General features: G+C 41.3%; 1 protein-coding gene across 2 annotated transcripts in view; it reads right to left on the reverse strand.

The window, feature by feature from the left end:
* cntn3a.2 (contactin 3a, tandem duplicate 2) overlaps positions 1-19,140 on the reverse strand; it is a 45,115-nt gene that overhangs the window by 17,852 nt on the left and 8,123 nt on the right. For both annotated transcript variants that reach the window (XM_030423488.1, XM_030423489.1), the window contains 11 exons: positions 18,283-18,458; positions 15,274-15,369; positions 14,557-14,760; positions 13,590-13,692; positions 13,057-13,241; positions 11,580-11,716; positions 8,935-9,064; positions 8,338-8,488; positions 7,346-7,473; positions 3,531-3,700; positions 2,019-2,136 (listed from right to left, as the gene is read on the reverse strand). In XM_030423488.1, the coding sequence (XP_030279348.1) occupies positions 2,019-2,136; positions 3,531-3,700; positions 7,346-7,473; positions 8,338-8,488; positions 8,935-9,064; positions 11,580-11,716; positions 13,057-13,241; positions 13,590-13,692; positions 14,557-14,760; positions 15,274-15,369; positions 18,283-18,458 (1,598 nt within the window). The remainder of the gene's footprint in view (positions 1-2,018; positions 2,137-3,530; positions 3,701-7,345; positions 7,474-8,337; positions 8,489-8,934; positions 9,065-11,579; positions 11,717-13,056; positions 13,242-13,589; positions 13,693-14,556; positions 14,761-15,273; positions 15,370-18,282; positions 18,459-19,140) is intronic.

A 19,140-nucleotide genomic window follows, 5' to 3' on the forward strand; every position in this document is an offset into this window, starting at 1 on the left:
TCCGAAACAACTGAAAAAAATGGTGACTTGTTTCAAAATTAAACATCCAACAACAACTAGAAAACAAGAAACAAACAAAACATAAAGTGGCTCCATATGGCTTGTGCGGCGCAATCCAAGTCTCCGAAAGCCCAGCAGTTCAAAATTGATTTGAAAAGATGTTATTTATCACTTTCAGCGCCGCAGCTACAGTAAAGAGTTCAGCTTAAAAAAAGGGTATAAATCACATTTTCTATTAAATCAGTTCCATCTCTTGGCGTTCTGACAATTGGGTTACACTGGAAAAGCGGTATGTAGCCATTCTGTGTTTTTTAAATTTAAAAAAGTCACCATCTACTTCAGTTTTTTAGGAAAATGACGCAACGCAAAAAATGTTTTGTGGACTAAGGACCTCCCATCAGCATGGGGGGTGAGAAGATAATGACTTAACTTTCATTTGTAGTTGAACTGCTCCTTTAAGTAAAGGATCTGAGTATTTCTTCCACCACGGATTATTGTCCATTGCACTGAGATGGGCAGATGGACCATTAACAATGCCTGCTAGATACCACTGGGGTAAACTGTTTGGTAACTGGTTATAGGTATAAACATAGTGGAGGTTTGCAAATACGATGATAACTGTCTGGCCACTAGATAGACACGTCTGATTTAAGGTTAACAGTTGTGAAAGCTTCCAGTCTTCCCCCCCTTAATGACTGGTATCCTATTCAGCTTTATTCTTTGTCGCCCAACATTTGAAGCCATTCGATCCAAGCAATGAGACATCCACGACAGCTGCCGAGGGCAGGAAGTGTAAATAATGCACAATCTGAGCCGCTGACAAGTTTCTCTCCAGTCAATACTGGGGCCAATACATTTCCATGGGCTTGATAGTGCCTACACATGAGAAACGGCCTCATTTCCACTTAGTCCTCAGCCAATCGGAAAGGTTATTAATGCCATTTGCCTACAAGATCTCCAGCACGCCAAGCTAAATCACTGGTGGGTGTCCTTACAAGATAAACATATGGATCTGAGGCATTTCAAATCTTGACACCCTAATCATCCCTCACCTCATCTGACATTTAACATATTTGCGTACTGTCAATTTGCTGGGCGATTTGGCGGATTATTGATCAAAGGCAGAAACATCCCTCCTCCTGCAAAACCTGCCACTCCCCCCGAAACCCATCACAAAAGTTGTTCTGCTCTGTTCTGCCCGATATAACTCTTGACAATTGTGTCTCTGTGGAGCCATACATACTGCACGAGTGAGCACAGACAGGCATCTAAACATTTTCCAGTGTCAAGTACGATTCAAGAATATTGGAAATTGTTCATTACAAAGACAGAGAGCGAGAGAGTGCAGTGGAGAGAGAAAACACAAATAGCTGATATTCCTGTAATTTCGCCCAGTTTTGTCAAGTTCTCCACTTCCACAAGCATCCCTCCCTGAATGCAATATGAAAAAAAAAGCAAGCCTCCTCTCCATCTGATGTAATCAAGTGGCTGCTGCTAAGCAGGACATGAAAACTGTGTCCTCTCCGATGACACACCGAATGGTTTTCATGAGAATATGGACATTTTGCTTTGCGGGCTGAAACAAAACCCATTTCAGTTTAAAAGCTAAAATGAACATTACACGCCCGACAGCCAGCATTTGTAATGATCTCAGTAAAACATGACCATAAAACATCTTCAAAAATCTTTGCTTTTTGCAACACAGCTTTATTTGATGCCAGAATATGGACACCTTTTTTAACGTGGCTTATACATGACAGAGTGTCCTTGAGCAAGACGCTGAGGCCCAAGTTCCTCCCTGTGTTTTGTGTGTGTCTGCCGGTGTGTAAATGGATGAATCAGTGTAAAATTGTAAAGCGCTTTGTCCGTTAAGGTACAAAACGTTATGTAAGTGGAGTCCCTTTGCCATTTACAGCTACATTTTTAGTTCCCCTTTTATAAAAAAAGAGGAGGAACAATCCTGGCTGTGAGCCCTGTTTTAATTAGCGACTGCAGAGCGGAGAGGAGGTTTTTCTTACCTTTCACAATCAATACGGCCACGGCTGACAGGCTCTCCACGTCCGTGTCCACCACACAGATATATTTGCCGGCATGGTAAAGCTGAATGTTCCTGATCATCAGATCTCCTGCTGTTCTCTACCAAGGAGGAAAGAAAGCTTTATGTAGCATGAAAGATAACAGACCTTGTGACAGCTTATTAAAGAATGTAGTGAAGCATATATAAGGTGCAGTAAATAGCGGTGCCAGAAACATTTGCAGATCCTGCAGTTATTTTGCCGGGGGAACTCTGTGTGCGAAAAAATCTGGCCTGTTTTCAAAAAGACATTTCACAACGGAGATATTTTACACATAAATCTTGACAGTATGTGCAGTTGAAGTCATAAAAGAGTGCATAATGAAATGTTTCTCTTGAAGACGAGTCACATACTGCTGTCCAAGACGAGCTCAGGTGAAAAGGGTAAAGGCCTGAATTCACACAAATTATATGCTGCCAATGTTTTTTTGTGTTTGACACGGCCTTGTGTATTTCACTTCCTTTTTGTAGAGGTCGTCGCTGCTATGCTAAGACCTGTTGCAAGAAAAACTACACAAATAGGGTATTGAGGCAGAGTTCAGACGATTTTTGCTCGACTGGAGACGGAAAAAAGGGCTCTCTAGATGCTCATCTGAGAGGACACCCGTAAGCAGCGCGTAAGTGGTGAAATCGTTCTCTTGGCATTGGCAGGGAAATGTGGCAGCACAGCCAACACGGTTTAATTATGGAAATTAAATTCCTTGAAGCAGCAAAGTTAAGTTGATAATCTCTTTGGACTGGGGACATTCTAGCATTCCTGAGGAAGGAGTCTCTTCTCAGATAAGAATATTGTCAGTCAGACACACGCACAGGAAGAATGGTTAATCTCAAAGGGTGTGAGGGTTTTCTGAAAGTGTTTTGTCATCTGGGGCGCTGCCATGCTTTCGTTCCTTTAAAAGACACCTCTAATGATGTGTATCCCCTTCCTGTTATAAGGAGCTGTGCAGCAAGCTATGTCAAAGTAGGATTTGAAAAGAATTCAAGACCAGCCAGAAGTATTAAAAAATAGATTACCTCAGAAGGCTGAGCTCCGTTGGGAGAAGTGTACTCAGAAAGATGACAACCTGTCACAATGGCTGAGCAACTCACCCATTACCTACATGATGGTTTTTATGTCGGAAGTGTATTTTGACATAGTAACCGCTGTGTTTCCATTCACAAAAGTACAATTGGAAGCTTAGAGGGGGCTGAATGATCTTATAGCGCTTCCTTCCAAAGATTTTCACATTACCACATCTTATCATTCCTCAGAGGAGACTTTTAAAATTGCAAGAGGGATAGCTTCACATCATGCTGCAGCCAAAGCAGCCACGGTAAGTCTCTCTGAGAGATACCATGATGTCAAACCACAAGCTGTCTCTTTTAAGTGATGGCAGCGATGAAGTGAAGCAAGATGGGAAGAGGTGCCAACTGCCCATTCGCAAGTTCTGAAGAAGTATGACTGCGGGTCACTCACCCCACCCACGAGCTCAAAGTGACCGTCTCCCTTGGCGATGAGCTGTCCGTTAAAGGCCCAGGAGAAAGAGACGTCAAGGACGGGGTCACTGGTGACCTGACAGGGTAACACGATGCTCTCGCCCACAATAATCTCCATATCCGCTGGCCCCTGGGTGATTCTGGTCGGATCTGCCACGGACAGGAAAAAAAAAAAAAAAAAGTGAAAAGGATCCATTTCCTACTCGGCCGGCTGCCAATCTCACACAACATTTGTTGCAACAAGATGAGCAGTGCTTTGTTGATTTTCCAGAAAAAAGCAACATATGATGGCATATTGCTGCCACGTCAAAAAACAATAGCATTAGTTTCACGTTTTAAGGTGAAAAGTTTACTGGGACAACAAGATGCTTTTTCATGTTAAAACAAGATATTTTCACACTATTATGATATACAAACTTCATAAATTATAACAAGAAACTTTTGTGTATGTGTATATGCACTACATATTGTTATAATGGGAAATGTTTAGTCTTACATTGTTATAACTTACTGTATATTGTTACTATAATATGAAAAAATCCTGTTATAATGTGAAACATTTAAGGTTTTAACAACAACAAGGTAACAAGGTCATTTATTTCATAGTTTAATCCAGAATACATAATTTATACTGTTATACCACAATGTAAGTGAATCCTCAATTCTGATTGGCTGCCGGGTGTCAATTAACTCCTGATATAGGTGTCCACCTAAAGAACAACTCAAGTAGTTCCATTTCCAGTCTCATCACCGCCCTACTTTTATGCTCTATAGCCTGTATGAAGGACAGTGGCTTTTCATTAGGGTAAAACAGCAGCAACAAGATGTTGATGATACTATGGTCATCATCATCATCACATTATAAGATAAGGTACCTGACACAGTGTTATTGTCATGTGTAAACATTAGGGTTGGGAATCTCTTGGCACCTCACGATTCGATTCGATTCCGATTCAGAGGTCAACGATTCGATTCTAAAACGATTCTCGAAGCATCTCGATGCAGCAATTTTCATGCGTGATTTAAAAAAATAATGATAATTAAATCTGAGTTTGCTAATAGCTTCCTACTTTTTTCTCACTGTGTGACTACTTGGTACTTTCAAGGTTAAGTATTTGTAATGATCCATACTTAATTTACTTCCAATATATTTAATTAATAAAACAAATGAAAGAAATGTGGCAAGTCAACTGGAAGGTTACATTTGCTAGCAAACATCCAGCTTTGCAAAGAACCAAAAGGAAAAGAAAAGTGTGCCTGTAGCAGCATACATGTAGTACATTAATACAGCTGCAGCTGGGCGACGGTCGATACAGGTGTTTGTATCACAGGTTGATCTGGACGTCTCACACTTTGCCGCAGCTGACTGACCCCACGCTGAGTTCGGGCTGGATTTCAACATACTGTGCGGGCTGTATGACAGTGTACAGGTTTCACATCGACTTGGATTCAGCTTAATAACGATGTATGCGGCTGGGAACGATGGCTTTGAGTAACCATTTGAACGCACGGCGGAATGACAGAAATACCCGATAGTTAGTTACAGGTGTCACAAGTTAACCTGGACGCTGCGCACTCAACGCCCCAGCTAACAGCTAACAGCCAACAGCCAACAGCTAACAGCTAACAGCCAACAGCCAACAGCAAACAGCCAACAGCTAACAGCCAACAGCTAACAGCCAACAGCTAACAGCCAACAACTAACAGCCAACAGCCAACAGCAAACAGCTAACAGCCAACAGCTAACAGCCAACAGCAAACAGCTAACAGCCAACAGCTTACATCCAACAGCTAACATCCAACAGCAAACAGCAAACAGCTAACAGCCAACAGCTAACAGCCAACAGCTAACAGCCAACAGCAAACAGCAAACAGCTAACAGCCAACAGCTAACAGCCAACAGCAAACAGCTAACAGCCAACAGCAAACAGCTAACAGCCAACAGCTAACAGCCAACAGCTAACAGCTAACAGCTAACAGCCGACAGCAAACAGCTGATAGCAAACAGCTAACAGCCAACAGCTAACAGCTAACAGCCAACAGCAAACAGCTAACAGCTAACAGCAAACAGCTAACAGCCAACAGCTAACAGCCAACAGCTAACAGCTAACAGCCAACAGCAAACAGCTAACAGCTAACAGCAAACAGCTAACAGCCAACAGCTAACAGCCAACAGCGGTCTCCACGCTGCTCTCGAGCCGCTCAGCGTGAACAAATGCCCCAGACTGTTCCACCCATAAGTTGTTTGGGGGTATAGACATTCACAACATTCCCATGTTTTTTGTTGTGTGCACGCCGGCGACTGTCCGGGCGCTGCACTTCTGCACTTCCGAGTTCCGCCTCTTGTGTTCCGTCAACATTACCGTTGTCAATTAAAGTGTAGAAAATCGATTTTTGATATTTTGTGAATCGATTCGGAATCATCCACGTCAGAATCGCGATTAATCTAAGAATCGATTATTTTTTCCACCCCTAGTAAACGTGTAAATCTGTTGTTATTATGTGAAAACATCTTGTATAACAAACTTTTTCATAATGAGATACTGATACATTTTTCTGCTGTGGCAGCAACATGCTTCCGTATACTACACAAGCAATAAAGTAATACAGCACCATCAAAAGAATGTGGTATATAATACACTAAGTCACAGGCAGAGCAGTTTTATCTACATAGAGGAAGGTCTCATCAAAGTCTGAGTCGAATAATGTGATAACGCGAAGCCCGCCACGACTAAAATGGCCTAATACTCAAGGCTGACACAGCTGGAATAATCTTCTGAAATCCTGATAGCAATTACAATACACTGTGGATCAGATAAAACTTCATGTAATGGGCTTCTCTGTGCATCCAGAACAAAAATGAGGGGCACTGCTTCAGAGTCTACAATAGCAGTCATTTGGCTAAGTCTACTGTGCTTCAAAAGTCATGATAATGAATCCACTAGAATCAAATAAAGAAGGTACAAAGGGAGAGGATTTGCACTCTAACATCTTACCTTATATAGACTGTCAAAGGGTAAAACAGTGTCCTCTCCGTTCTTAAGCTACTAATAATCAATGTCTGGGCTACTGGCTGCATTATGGCCTTGAAAAACAGTCACGTGAAAACATTACTGCCTTGGCACATAGAGCAGCAGACAACAGCATTCAGCACATTAATAAAACCAATAAGAGAACACACAACAATCACTCCACTGGAAACACACTCTCGACAATAAAAGCATCTGTAACACCTCCTCACTAACGCTTTCATTGCTTCCACTTTCATTTGTTGCAGTAAATTGGTTGTTTCAACTGCTTTGAGGAGAACAATGATCCAGTACTTTCTCAAACACCTTCCAAGTGCATTATTGCAGCCGCTGCAGAATACAGCCAAACAAAACAACTCAATAAAATGAGGCTGACAGACAAGAGTCTTTCTTTTAAGGTTGAAGCTGAGCGCTGGCATTGAGATACATCCTGTTAGATCCCGAGCTTTACCCCTGACAGGAGTAAATGGATTTCAACTATTTTGACAATCCCCTAAAATAAATACATAAACAATAAAATCACATGTAAAAACATCTAAGGTTGTTCCTTGATTATGCAGAGTGTCTCAAGCAGAGAGACATCCCAAAGTTTTAACGTGCTGCTCAAAGCAAAAACCTAAAGTTTGTTTATGTTTTCTACCCACCAGTTATTGACTCAAGCCCTCACGGTACAGCAGCTCTCTCCTGCGTAAATCCATACTGAGCAACAAATTCTGCTTACTAAGTGGCATGCACAGACATTCTGCTGTTTAACGGCGGAGCTTACCGGTAACGAGGAGCCTTCCAGTTGTACTCGACATGCCAAATCTATTCCGAGCGAAGCACGTATAGCTGCCTGCGTCAGACCTGCTCACGTTGGCAAGCCTCAGCGTTCCATCCGGGGAAAGCGTGATCCTGAAGGTGTGTATAAACAGAGGCAGCAGCTTACAATCCAACTTAATACAGAATCATGTATTATTAGATAAACACAGATTCTGGATTTGTCTTCATGTCAATGATAATGACATCAAAAGTGTGTGTATGACCAGACAAGGCTTAAAAGGGGCACCTGCTCTGACATCTACACAAAATGCTACATGAAAAACAAGTAAAAAAATATGAATACACAGTGTTTCTTGCTTGTAACAATTCATCTATTAATCTATGAATCTATTAATGGAACAAGTAAAAATTGTCAAAAGTTTTTGTATTCTGTCTTTATTTTTGTGTCTTCACATTTTGCTAATTTTCAGGTTAATGCTTTTATTTTGGGTGTGTACTGGAAGTGTTTACTTGCTTTGATGTTACAAAACAGTATTTTTCTCATACAGTCCACATCTGTGATCTGTCTGAAAGCTCCTGGCCTCTCGAAAAGCCCAGTCTGCTCTGATTGGTCAGCTCTCACAGGCCTGAGCAGACACAACCAACCACGTTTCTGCCCTTCCTTTGCTGGCTGTTTTTGCGACCACGGCAATGCTGAGGAGGGTGACTGTATGTTTTGACATTGCATCCTTATAAAAGTCCTATGGCTCGTTTGGAGGCACGTTTTCTTGATAAGAGCTGTGAGAATTTCTTTGTGGAAGAGTGTTTTTGATACTTTCATAATATTTATATAGAACCTAGACCTGCTTTCTTATAAGACATTTTTTTTTAAAAGATATATAAACTTTCAACAATATTGGAGTATGTGCCTCCGTTTCCTTCACTACTTTGGACCATCTGTTTTTTTCTACAGCTTCATAAAAGAACACATGCAGCCACTTGCAGTTCAGTCATCACCTGTCATTGGTGTGGATATGCAGGTTTCCTTTCTTCCATAGGATGCTGGCAATGGGATAGGCCTGCGGTTTGCACTCTAAAGTCACTGTAGTTCCTGCCTTGGCTTTGAGCAAAGCTCTGAGGACGTTCCCTGTGAAGTCTGGTGGAGAGGCTGACGGGAAACAGTAAACTGACTTTAGTACAAGACTGCAGCAAATCTCCCAGGGCATCCAAAGCAAGTTTCAGTTTGATCTGTTCACAAATCATCAAATGTTAAAGAAATGGAGACTGACGTTTTATACAAATTTAAAGGGGAATCAACTAAATATAAAATCGAATCACTAGTGATCATTTTTCATTCTGTTTTTATGTCGATGTTTTTCTGCTGAACTGGGAAGCCTTTATCCGTCAGCCCATCCTCACCATAACATCAAAGTGAATAAGGATATCACCAAGGGAAAAATTATGTTTTAAATGTGTTTGGCCCCATAATACCAACCCCGGTGACCCCATTATCCACTAATCCAGACAACCTTTAAGAATGACAGTAAGTTGACCTTTAAGATTCTTTGGCAACAATGATTTGAGGATTTAAGGGACAGATAAATGCCATCCTACCTAAAACCATTAGTTCAGCAGCAAAATATATGACGCCGTGTTTATTCTCGGCCACACACTGGTACATGCCAGCGTCAGATAGCGTCAGTGCCGACACTGACAGGACTCCATCCTCCACATGGATTCTGTCCTGTGAAGAAAGAGGATGAAAGAAAGCAATTATTGCTTAAGACTTGAAGGTAGCTGGTGCTTCGCTCAGCGCAGTCTGTCAAAGCTCAATAACCATCGGATCGGGTTAGAAGCATTGTCAATGGGCGCAGATCAAATCGGGATTATGTTGCAGAGAATGAATCAGTCAGAGAGCAAGCTACATTTTTTGTTTTTCCAAATATGCTTGTTGTCACCGTCATGTAAACCAGTCTGCTTTACAGTGGGCCAGTTGGTCCTGCCGGTCTGAGCTGCTTCTATCCAGCTGTTTTCAGCGCTAATGTCTGACAGGGAAAACTGGGCTTACGTCTCTTTGTGTCTGTGTGGCTACATTATTTATTTTCCTGTTACAAAAGTTAATTTTTTGTCCATTCAATACATCGTTAAACACTTGTGACAGGGTTGGGCTTATTGAAAACTGAGCCCTCTACCATCATAACTGTATGATTTAACCCCACCGGCCAGAGAGCGCAAAAAGGTGGTATGTCTACGTAGGCGAACCAAAGACCACTGGAAGCAACAGTTTTCCTATTCTGCAGCTGCTGTTGGTGTGTTTCTTCAAATTGCTCTGTTGTTGTTTGCACTATTATTTTCTCAGTGTCCTCTGTATAGCGTGACAGCTAACTTTGTTTTCAAACTTCAGAGGCTGAACAAAGCTAAGTCATGGACATGTCTTGTGGAGATGAAGACCCTTTTAAGTCGTCAAAGCGACAGTGGGAAGCGTCAGTTACTATCTTTGTGAGCTTCATTTCGCTTTGGGACAGTGTTCCTGACACAATTAAAACACTTTGGACATTGTCATTTGGTAGACATCACCCAGCCCTAATTTGAGATGGGTGATTTTACCAGAAAAGATATTGTCTGATCCATAAAATCATGTTTATCTTTGTTGCCTGTTAGCATTAAGCTCTCACATGCATGCTCAGTATCTAACTAAGCAACAACCTCTGGCTGTCTGTTTGTTATTCACATATCTTGAAAAACAGCCATCCTATCTACTTCACAATTGGCAGGTTTGTTGCTGAGGACCTGAGTAAATGCAGTGTCCAATTAAGTGCAATTTGGACATGGGACACATTCTATATTAGTACATTTTGAATAAACAGCGGACACTGCTCTGTTCAGCAGGGGGGTGGGGCTTCAGCGTTCAGCGCTTCATGGCTCTATAGACTGATGCTGCATGCTCATTGAATGGTCCCATTTCCCGACTGCTCAGAGTATTTAAACACATTGACAGTTGTTTCTAGTATCTGAGTGACAAGAAAACAAAGGAAACCATACAATGCACGACTTTGGTTAAAGTTTTTTACCATAAACCCAGTTTTTACTTTTGTCCACCATGTTTTAGTGATTATATGAAAATTTTGGTTAGATCACTCTATGTAAACAACATGGAGAGCGTGGTGCGAATACAATACAAAACAAAAGCAGAAGATTAAACAAGTCTGGATGCGTGGGGGGTGCAGTGAATATGGATTTCCTATTCTTCAGCAAGAAGTGGAGGTGAGATTTTAAGTTTCTGTCACCAGTAGTACGCTAGCTAACATAAGCTTCAATACCTCTAGGGCTAGAATGTTTATCGTTGCTTGGCAGCACTATGGGGTCACTGCTCTGACCCGGTTCAGAAAATACTGATGCAGTCGTCCCAATTTCAAATGGTAAGTACCAAATGCTTGATGAGTCTGTCTGCAGTTCAGGAGGCTATAAAGCCCTCACATTACCAGATAATCTTTGCGGAAGAACATGTAACAGACTGTGCACTAGTCACTTTAATAGAGGTGTACAGTTAAACAATAATATGTTCATCATAAGCAATGTGTATCTGTGTTTAGATACTACATTACACTGCCTCTATGATTGTGCAAATGCCAATCATATTCTAAATAATGCAACATAAACAATATTATCGAAATCAAATTAAAGAATGATATTTTAAAAAAATGTCTTTCTCATGATAAAATCAGACAGGATATATTTTCAGTCCAACTCAAAAGAAGAAGCTTCGCTCTGGGCTTTATTAAATGTGAGTGAGAAAGTCCAGCTTAAAGCTGTGGATCTCAAAATACACAGGCCTGCATGTATTTCTCTGGTGGTCTGGAGAAAGGTGTACTGCTATATACAGTGTATTTCACAGAAGATTAAGTCCATTGTCCCTAAATCTCAAGGAGCTTAAACATGCACCATGAATAATGAAAAACAACCACTGACTCCATTCAGATGAAATGGAGCAATCTCCCAGGGACTACACTGATCCACTCTCTAAGACTGTGTAATCTGCCAAGGTAGAGCAGAATAAGAGACAGTTACATCCATGTCTCATCACTGGCGCACCTCAGCGAGATGTTTACACTCTCCTCTCATCTCACTCTAAATTGCACTTGGAAAAACAGCAATGTGTTTGACGCCAGGCTATCTAAAATGAAAGCATGAGCCGAGGCTGAAGATTAAGTCTTTAAAATGAAATACTGGTAGGTGGCAGGAGACGGGCTGTAATTTACCTCCGAGAGAAGCTGTTGGCCGTTCTTCAGCCACGTGTAGGAGGGTTTCGGCTTCCCATTGGCCCGGCACTCCCAGTACAGTCTCTCCTCTATGGCCAGGGCTGTGTCCTTCACGGCCTGGATCCACTGAGGCTTGGCTGAGGGAATAGAAAATAGACTCCGGTGAAATATCTGACAAGAAGCAGGACGACAGTTTCTGAAGGAGCGGCGTGATTTATCATTAAATATGCTGCATCCGAAATAGTTCAAAGGAAAAGCTTGGGCAGATTGACAGCTCAAATAAGTGGAAATCATAAAAAACGTTCGGAGAATGGGTTTGTCTTTAAAGGGAATAGAGAAGAGAAGAGTGAATGTGAGCTATCACTCAGTTTCATCACTTAAATGTGGCAGCAGCCTGTGGCAACTCAAGATTAGCACCGAACACTGCGAAGCAGGAAGCGCTCATCATGGCTGAAGTGCACTGACACTCACCCCAACCTGTCACCTTGATTCTGCGTATAATAAACATCATCCACCGTCTGCTTCCCATCCGGCACAGCTCATCCTGCTTCTTACCGTGCACATATTTACAGCTTTTCAGGGAATTTTTCATGGGTAGTGCAGTTGCCCATAATAAGCACGGCTCACTTCGCAGCCACTGTACATACTGTCAGCTCCAATTTCACAGGTGTCATTTTCCCTCTCTCACAAAAATTCACAGCTGAAGTACGCCAAGAACCAGTAAATGTAATAACTATGGTAAAATTAAAATCAGCGGCCCTTATTATCCGAGGAGAGGGTTAAGACTTCTTTCAGATGTGCGTATACCAGTGAGCTGCTAAAATTATTATGATTATAATGTCACCGGATACCAATTCTAAACCACTTAAAGCAACTGTTGAGGTCACATAATAAGTACATTCAAGGTCCAGTGTGTAGGATTTATGGGGGAAAAAATGGGATATGATTCATAATGTTTTCACTACTGCTTAATAGTGCAGTCAATCAAGTTACGCAGTAACCATGTTGTTAGCTGTGTAGTCAACCCTCTGCTAATGTAGCGTGAGGTGGACTACCTAGCTATATCAATCAAAACCCACCTCCACGACACAAGCGCTATTAACCCAGCTGCCAGAGAAACACACTCTGTGGACTAAAGCGCGGCTTGAGTCTGAGAGAGCTGTGACCGAGCCGGACCCGAACTCCACAGATGTTCACTTTTTTGCACATGCACATTGTAGATGACTATGAAAAGGCATTATACTAAGTGCATTGATAAAAAAACAACGTTTTTTTACATCTGAAAGAACTTGAAAACACAATGTCAATTTAGCCAACTTATACACTATATTTTTACAAAACTATTTAGTTGGTTACAATCTGCAACCTCACCACTAGATGCCACTAGATCCTACACACTGGACCTTTAACACTTCATTATTTACAATCAGGATTGTTGTTTGTACTGTCTTAGCTTGCCAAACAGAAGTCGAAGTACCGTAGAAGGCCAGACGACCGGTGGCTGTGTTCTTGCCCATCCTGTTCTCAGCCACACACTCGTATCCTCCCGTATCATCCTGCTGGAAGCTGGGGATCTCCAGCACGGCGTTCGAGTACTTCATTTTGACTTTGCTGGGGAAGGGGACGCCATTAGCCCTCTTCCAGGTGATTTCAGGCACAGGGCTAGAAGAAAAACAGTCAGGAAAGCTCAGCGGGAAATCATGATTCACTTTCCTTTGAACTTATAAGATCGTTGCTCAGGTAGCGGGAGACTGTAATAATCCTGCAATAAAGTGTTTGATTGAGCTTAAAGCCTGTATTTCTTTTGCGGATGAATGGTTTAGAGTTAAGTCAATCCTGCAACAACATAAAAAACTGTCTCACATGGTTTTCAGCCCAATCATGGCTTGGCGCTGCACTCTGAGAAATATAATTGCAACAGTAAGTTTACTATATAGAAATCCACAGGCTCCTCGCCTGGAATGAAAGACAGCAGAAGATTGAAAACATGCTTCAAGGAGTCCAGCTTACTTCCCAAGGGCGAAACACTCCAGCGTAACTGTTGATCCTTTCGCGGCGGGCACATTGTCTGGGAAATTAACTTCTATTTTCGGCTCGTATTCGCCCATCACTCCTATGAAGAGCAAGCACAAGAACTTGCTCAGTCCTCCATTATTCATGACTTACAAGCAATATGGCTCGCATTATGGACCAAACAATTGCAGTGTAAAACTAACAGAGGAGAAATAAAAGACACATGAGCAAACATTTTCTCACGGGGATACTCAAAGTAGTACGTCACTTAAGTGTGCAGTGGCCACATCTGAGAGGAAAAACTCTTGCAAGGAATAATTTAGACCTCCTCTTAGTGGAGTGGTCTATCTACAATCTTGTGTTTTCAGCTCGTCTAGCTGTTTATCTATTATCTCAAAGCCTGAGTGGGCAGCTCCCAACATCTCGTGGTTTTTATTGTTACTATCAGTATTCAGAGAAGACAGTCAAAGCCCGGATCAGAAAGTGATGCGACGGGATTTAAATTTATGCAGCTACATGTACAGTACACTGAGTGGAAACTAACTGGTTGAGCCACCAGAACACTCAATGTAATGGTCCAGTGACGTACGGCTTATGTTTAATTCATTCCCAAGGCAATCTTTATTCACTCTTTCCATGAAAGCATAACAGAGAATAGAACAACAGAGCACTGAGGGCCGGCCTGAGAATTCATGTGAAAGCACAGGGAAAGCTTTTAAAGTGAATGCGAATTATAAGAAAAGCTAAGTCAGCAGAGACGAGATTTGGGCGCTTTGTTTGCTGGCCTACATTGAGGAGCAACTATTTACTTACAGGCATTAGCACCGAGGGACTCAACCACAGCGAGGCACGACAGGACAAAGGGCTCTCATGCTTAGTATGATGATTAAAGCCACCTTGAAAGGGAAGGTCCTCAACATTAAAGGCACACTTGTCACATCCCGGCCTTAAGCGGCTGTCTTACCGTCGGTCCTGAGGATCAGAGACGTGGGCGAGCTCTGCACTTTGCCCTTTGTGATGCTGTTCATCACAACACAAGTGTAGTTACCCACGTCGGACGGCTCCACCTTGGCGATGTAAAGGTTTCCCGTCTGCTGGGAGACGAAGCGTCGATTGTCTTGTTGAACAAAGTACGGGTACTCGTTGAAGACCCATGCATAAGTAAGGTCTGAAAGACAAACAAGGGTGCAGATCATGGACACCAAATGATGAGACATTAAATGGAATCAAAGGGGCACTGTGTAGTTTTGGAGAAGATATTCAAACTCAGAATTTTAATATTTACGATATTAATGATCTCTATATATGAATGTCCTCAGAGGAAAATCAGGTACCCAGAACACTGTTTGAAGCTGGAAAGGTGGCAGGGTCCACCACACATAAACAAAGTAGATCAATATGAAATTCTGTTGTCCTTTAAGGTCAGTTTGTTTAATCAGTTTATTCAGTCACAAAAACAAAGAAGAGTTTATTTAGTTTGTTTAGGGATAAAAAAAATAAAAATAAATCAGTCAATGAAGCTCTTTTCTCTTCTGATTAAAATTTCTTCCCCAAAACTACACAGCACACCTTTAAGAGTCTTAAATGTGATTATAAAAAGGCCAATCAATGGAGACAAGATTAGACTTTAATCTTTAACTTTACACAGTTGCAGTGTTGGAGAGAGAGAGAGATCGTTTACCTCCTGAGGAAGTGGGCGTCCCGCAGAGTAACACCACTCCTTGGCCCTCTCTGACTGACACCGCACTTCTGGTGTGGACTTTGAAATGATCTAAGTCTGAGACAATGAGAAGAAAGATCACCGCAGGATCTCCGAATCAGAGAGAAACACTGCTGAGTAAAAGCTCGCAGCAAGACACTGATACAGGGCTATAAAGAAATTGTCATGAGGACAGCATTTCTGCAACGAGAAGGGAGAGAGACTTATGAGGGGTTTTGTAAAAAGATCAAAATACAATGCAGACATTTAAGCCCGGGCACTCAATTAGACATTAGATTTAACTTTAACGACGCAGGGACTAGTCTAGTGCGAACAGTTTATGAGTAAAGTTTCTGGGTTTCTCCCTTATTCATCAAAGCTCTCCCAGCATCATCCCGTTTTGTTATTTTTCAATTATCACCGTATATAGATAAATAGTTTTCGTACATTTGTCTGACGTTATCCAAGTTGCCAGATCATCTTCGAGACACAATCCACACACACTGCATACAAATTAAACCCATCTGTCCCCGCAACCTGGCAACTCAGGTTCATGGGAAAGCTAATTTGACATTTTCTGTTGTCAAAATGTCAGGTCAGGATGGCGTTCCACCTAACAAACATAAACACTACCCGCCACCTGCTCATGAAGAAAATGTTGTTAATAAAAGCAAATAAAATCAAAGAAGGGCAATTTTAAAAGGTGGGTTTTTAAAAGTGATTTACAAGACCAGACCAAGTTTGTGGCCCTGATCTCCTCTGGCAGGTCGTTCCACAGTCTTTGTGTAGTAATACAGACCTTGGAACAACGAGGAACACTTTGAAAATCTTAGAGAGTAGGAAGGGACATAGGGAAATAAAAAATCTAACTTGGAGCGAGGCCTCTCAGGATTTTGTGAGTGTAAAGAAGCCAGGATCGGTGTAATGTGGTCATGTTTCATAGCATGAGTCAGAAATTCTGGCAGCAGAGTTTTGGATGAGCTGGAGGTGGGAGATGGGAGAGAGAAGTCTAACTGGTTATGTAGGCATGAATAACTAGATATTTCTGAGATGGTGAAAGCCAGATTAAACCACAGATTTAGCATGTTTATCTGAGCTGAAGTTTAATTAAAAAAACACCGAGAATTCTGCAAAGCTCGGTTATAAAATGAGCACCAAGGCTGTTGGACCAGAATTTTGTCCAATAATTATTATCTCCTTCTTCCATATCTGTAAATGTTGGCAGGTATGCAGGATAGGACAGGCTGCAGCCCAAAACACGACAAAAACAAGTTGAAAACAGTAAAAAATGCCTTTAAAAGAAATACAAATATAATTTGGTTTCTTGGTCTAACTTAAAAAATAGAAGGTCAAACAAGAAGCTATCGCTTAATAGTAATCTCTGAGGTCAGATCCAAATAGTACTGAGAGATAAAACAAACTAATAACCACACAGACATCACACGGATACACTTCAGGCGTGTTGGCTGTTATGCGTTAGTGCAATTCAATATTGTATTTTTTTTCTCTTTAATGTGACCTCACGTAGAAATTGCCTTTTTTCAGTTTCTGAGTGCATCACCGCTGCCGTTAATACATATCCCAGGTCTGTAACGATTAGTCAGATGCAATGTAGGTGCTAACTACACACAAATCTCATTACGTCATAACAATGTTATGTGTTGAAAATGTGTATGTTAATGTGAACATGTATGTAACACTGTGATCCCACCCTCTCACTGACAGTGCAGAAACAAGAGATAGAGACCATGCACCAACCACTGAAGCTGTTATTTTAAGGTAAAAATGTTACGTGATGTTGGTTTGAACATCTCAAAACCTTCTCAATGCATTCTCCATATTCAGTATGGTTAAATAAAAATATTTGTACTGTGTCTATTCTTCTACACGCCGAAGATGCTGTGCCAAAACAAATGTGATATAGCAAAGTTGCAATCAAAAGTAATTCTCTATATCTAGATATAATCTAAGTACATTTTTACAAACTGGATGATTTTAGACACTTATTTTTTTGTAATTTGAATGTGTAGATCTGGTAATATGTTTACATGTTTATTACATATGGTTTCCAGTGCTGCTTTATTTTGAAAGGGTCTTACCCTGCATCACAAAAAACAAACACGTATTTTCCCACTTACCCTTTGTAGCGTCTCGCCGTGCAGGTATTTCTTCTCTGTGTAATCTACAAACTTCACTGTAGTTCTCAACTGGGAATTTTTTTCATTTGAAGGTGAAAATTGGTAAAACTCTTATCAGCGAGGTGTGTAGATTATCCAGTGTTACCAGCACATTAATTCTGCCAAGGCTCATTGTTGTTGAGTTATTATTAAAAGTGATTATTCAATTTTCTCAGCCGTGCATATCTTAAAAGCTTTGTCGAATAGAACCAAAAATATCCACACTGGCCAGACACCACGGAGGGAAGGTGTGAAAAGATGTTTTGTTGTGATCATGAATAGAACCCTTAATGAACGGTGCATACAACAGTACGTAGTCGTTTCTTTATTCATCTGAGGTGTTTGCTCACTGCAGATATGTGATGTGAAAAAAAATTTGGGTTTATATTCAGCCCAACCTATTAATTTGTGACAATGCAGACGTAATAAAAATCAATGTTTGCACTGTTTCTCCTATTCATTTGCATTACTTTGTGTTTTATAACAGAACCAGCATTTTATGCTCTTGTCAGCGTAGAGGGTGGTTTCTTCAGCCTTCAGTCCTTCTTAAGGAACTCTCCTGGCAGTGCTTTAGCGAGTTAGTCGACAAAACAAAAAGGGACGCAGTCGTTCTTAGTTTGCATGTCAAGTAAAAGTAAAGAACAGTCGTCACACTTCGACTGCACCCACTTCGTATCAACATCACACACTCAACACTGCAGCACTGATAAATATTGCAAATATGGCCCCTCGGTTTGCTGTGCGTCTGCATTATTTGCTAAGTGCAGTTACACTTCAGTTTTCTTAGTGAAAAAAGTGACAAACTGAAACTTACAAGCAAACTGCAGACTTGCTCTCCTGCTGAGGATGGCTCCTACAGTGTTGTACGCCATACACTGGTACATCCCTACATCCTGGTAGCGGTCCAGACTGCTTATAATGAGGTTGCCCCCGGACAGACGCCGCCGGCGATCCAGGCCCAGATTTATGAGAGTCCCATTCAATGACCATCTGTGAGGGCAAAGACACCATCAGTCCCTGGCAAAACACACTGTCCATTTCGTTCTACCAACCAAGGTGGTCCGACAGGAGGTGAGCGGAGAACACAACTCACTGTAGTAACTCACTCCAAGTAAGAATAATTTACTGTAAATTTGCTGGTGTGGAGGAATTTATAGGCTTGAAGCATGAACAGCATGAACCCGTACGGTTGTGAGTTTTGCCATTAATTCTTTTCCTGCAGTGATTCAAAGGAGTATGTTTTTCTGAACAGGGCACGATGTCATTTTGGAAAACAAAATTCAGAAAGCAAATATTACAATATGGATAAGGTAATTATACAAATTCAAAAACATTTATTTTGCTCCAAAACTGAATAAATAAACCGTCCTCAGAGGAAAAATAAGGTCCAAAAAATGTAAAAACAGCACGAGATGGCATTTAAATATTCAGTTTCTTCAGCCATGAAAATAATGACAGTTTGATTATTCAGTTTGTTAAAGCATGAAAATCAATCAGCAAAGATATTTATCTTCTGTTTAAGAGTGCTTCCCAAAAAACTACATAGTGCAACTTTAAGCCATAAAGAGTAACACGGTATGAATGCTGGTTAAATGTGCACATCCCTCAGAAGTAAATATGCTGATGAGCATTTGAACGGTCGCACTTTTGTTCTCCTTTACAGTCTTAAATT

The sequence above is a fragment of the Sparus aurata genome, chromosome 7 (genome assembly GCF_900880675.1).
Source record: "Sparus aurata chromosome 7, fSpaAur1.1, whole genome shotgun sequence".
Classification (NCBI taxonomy): domain Eukaryota; kingdom Metazoa; phylum Chordata; class Actinopteri; order Spariformes; family Sparidae; genus Sparus; species Sparus aurata.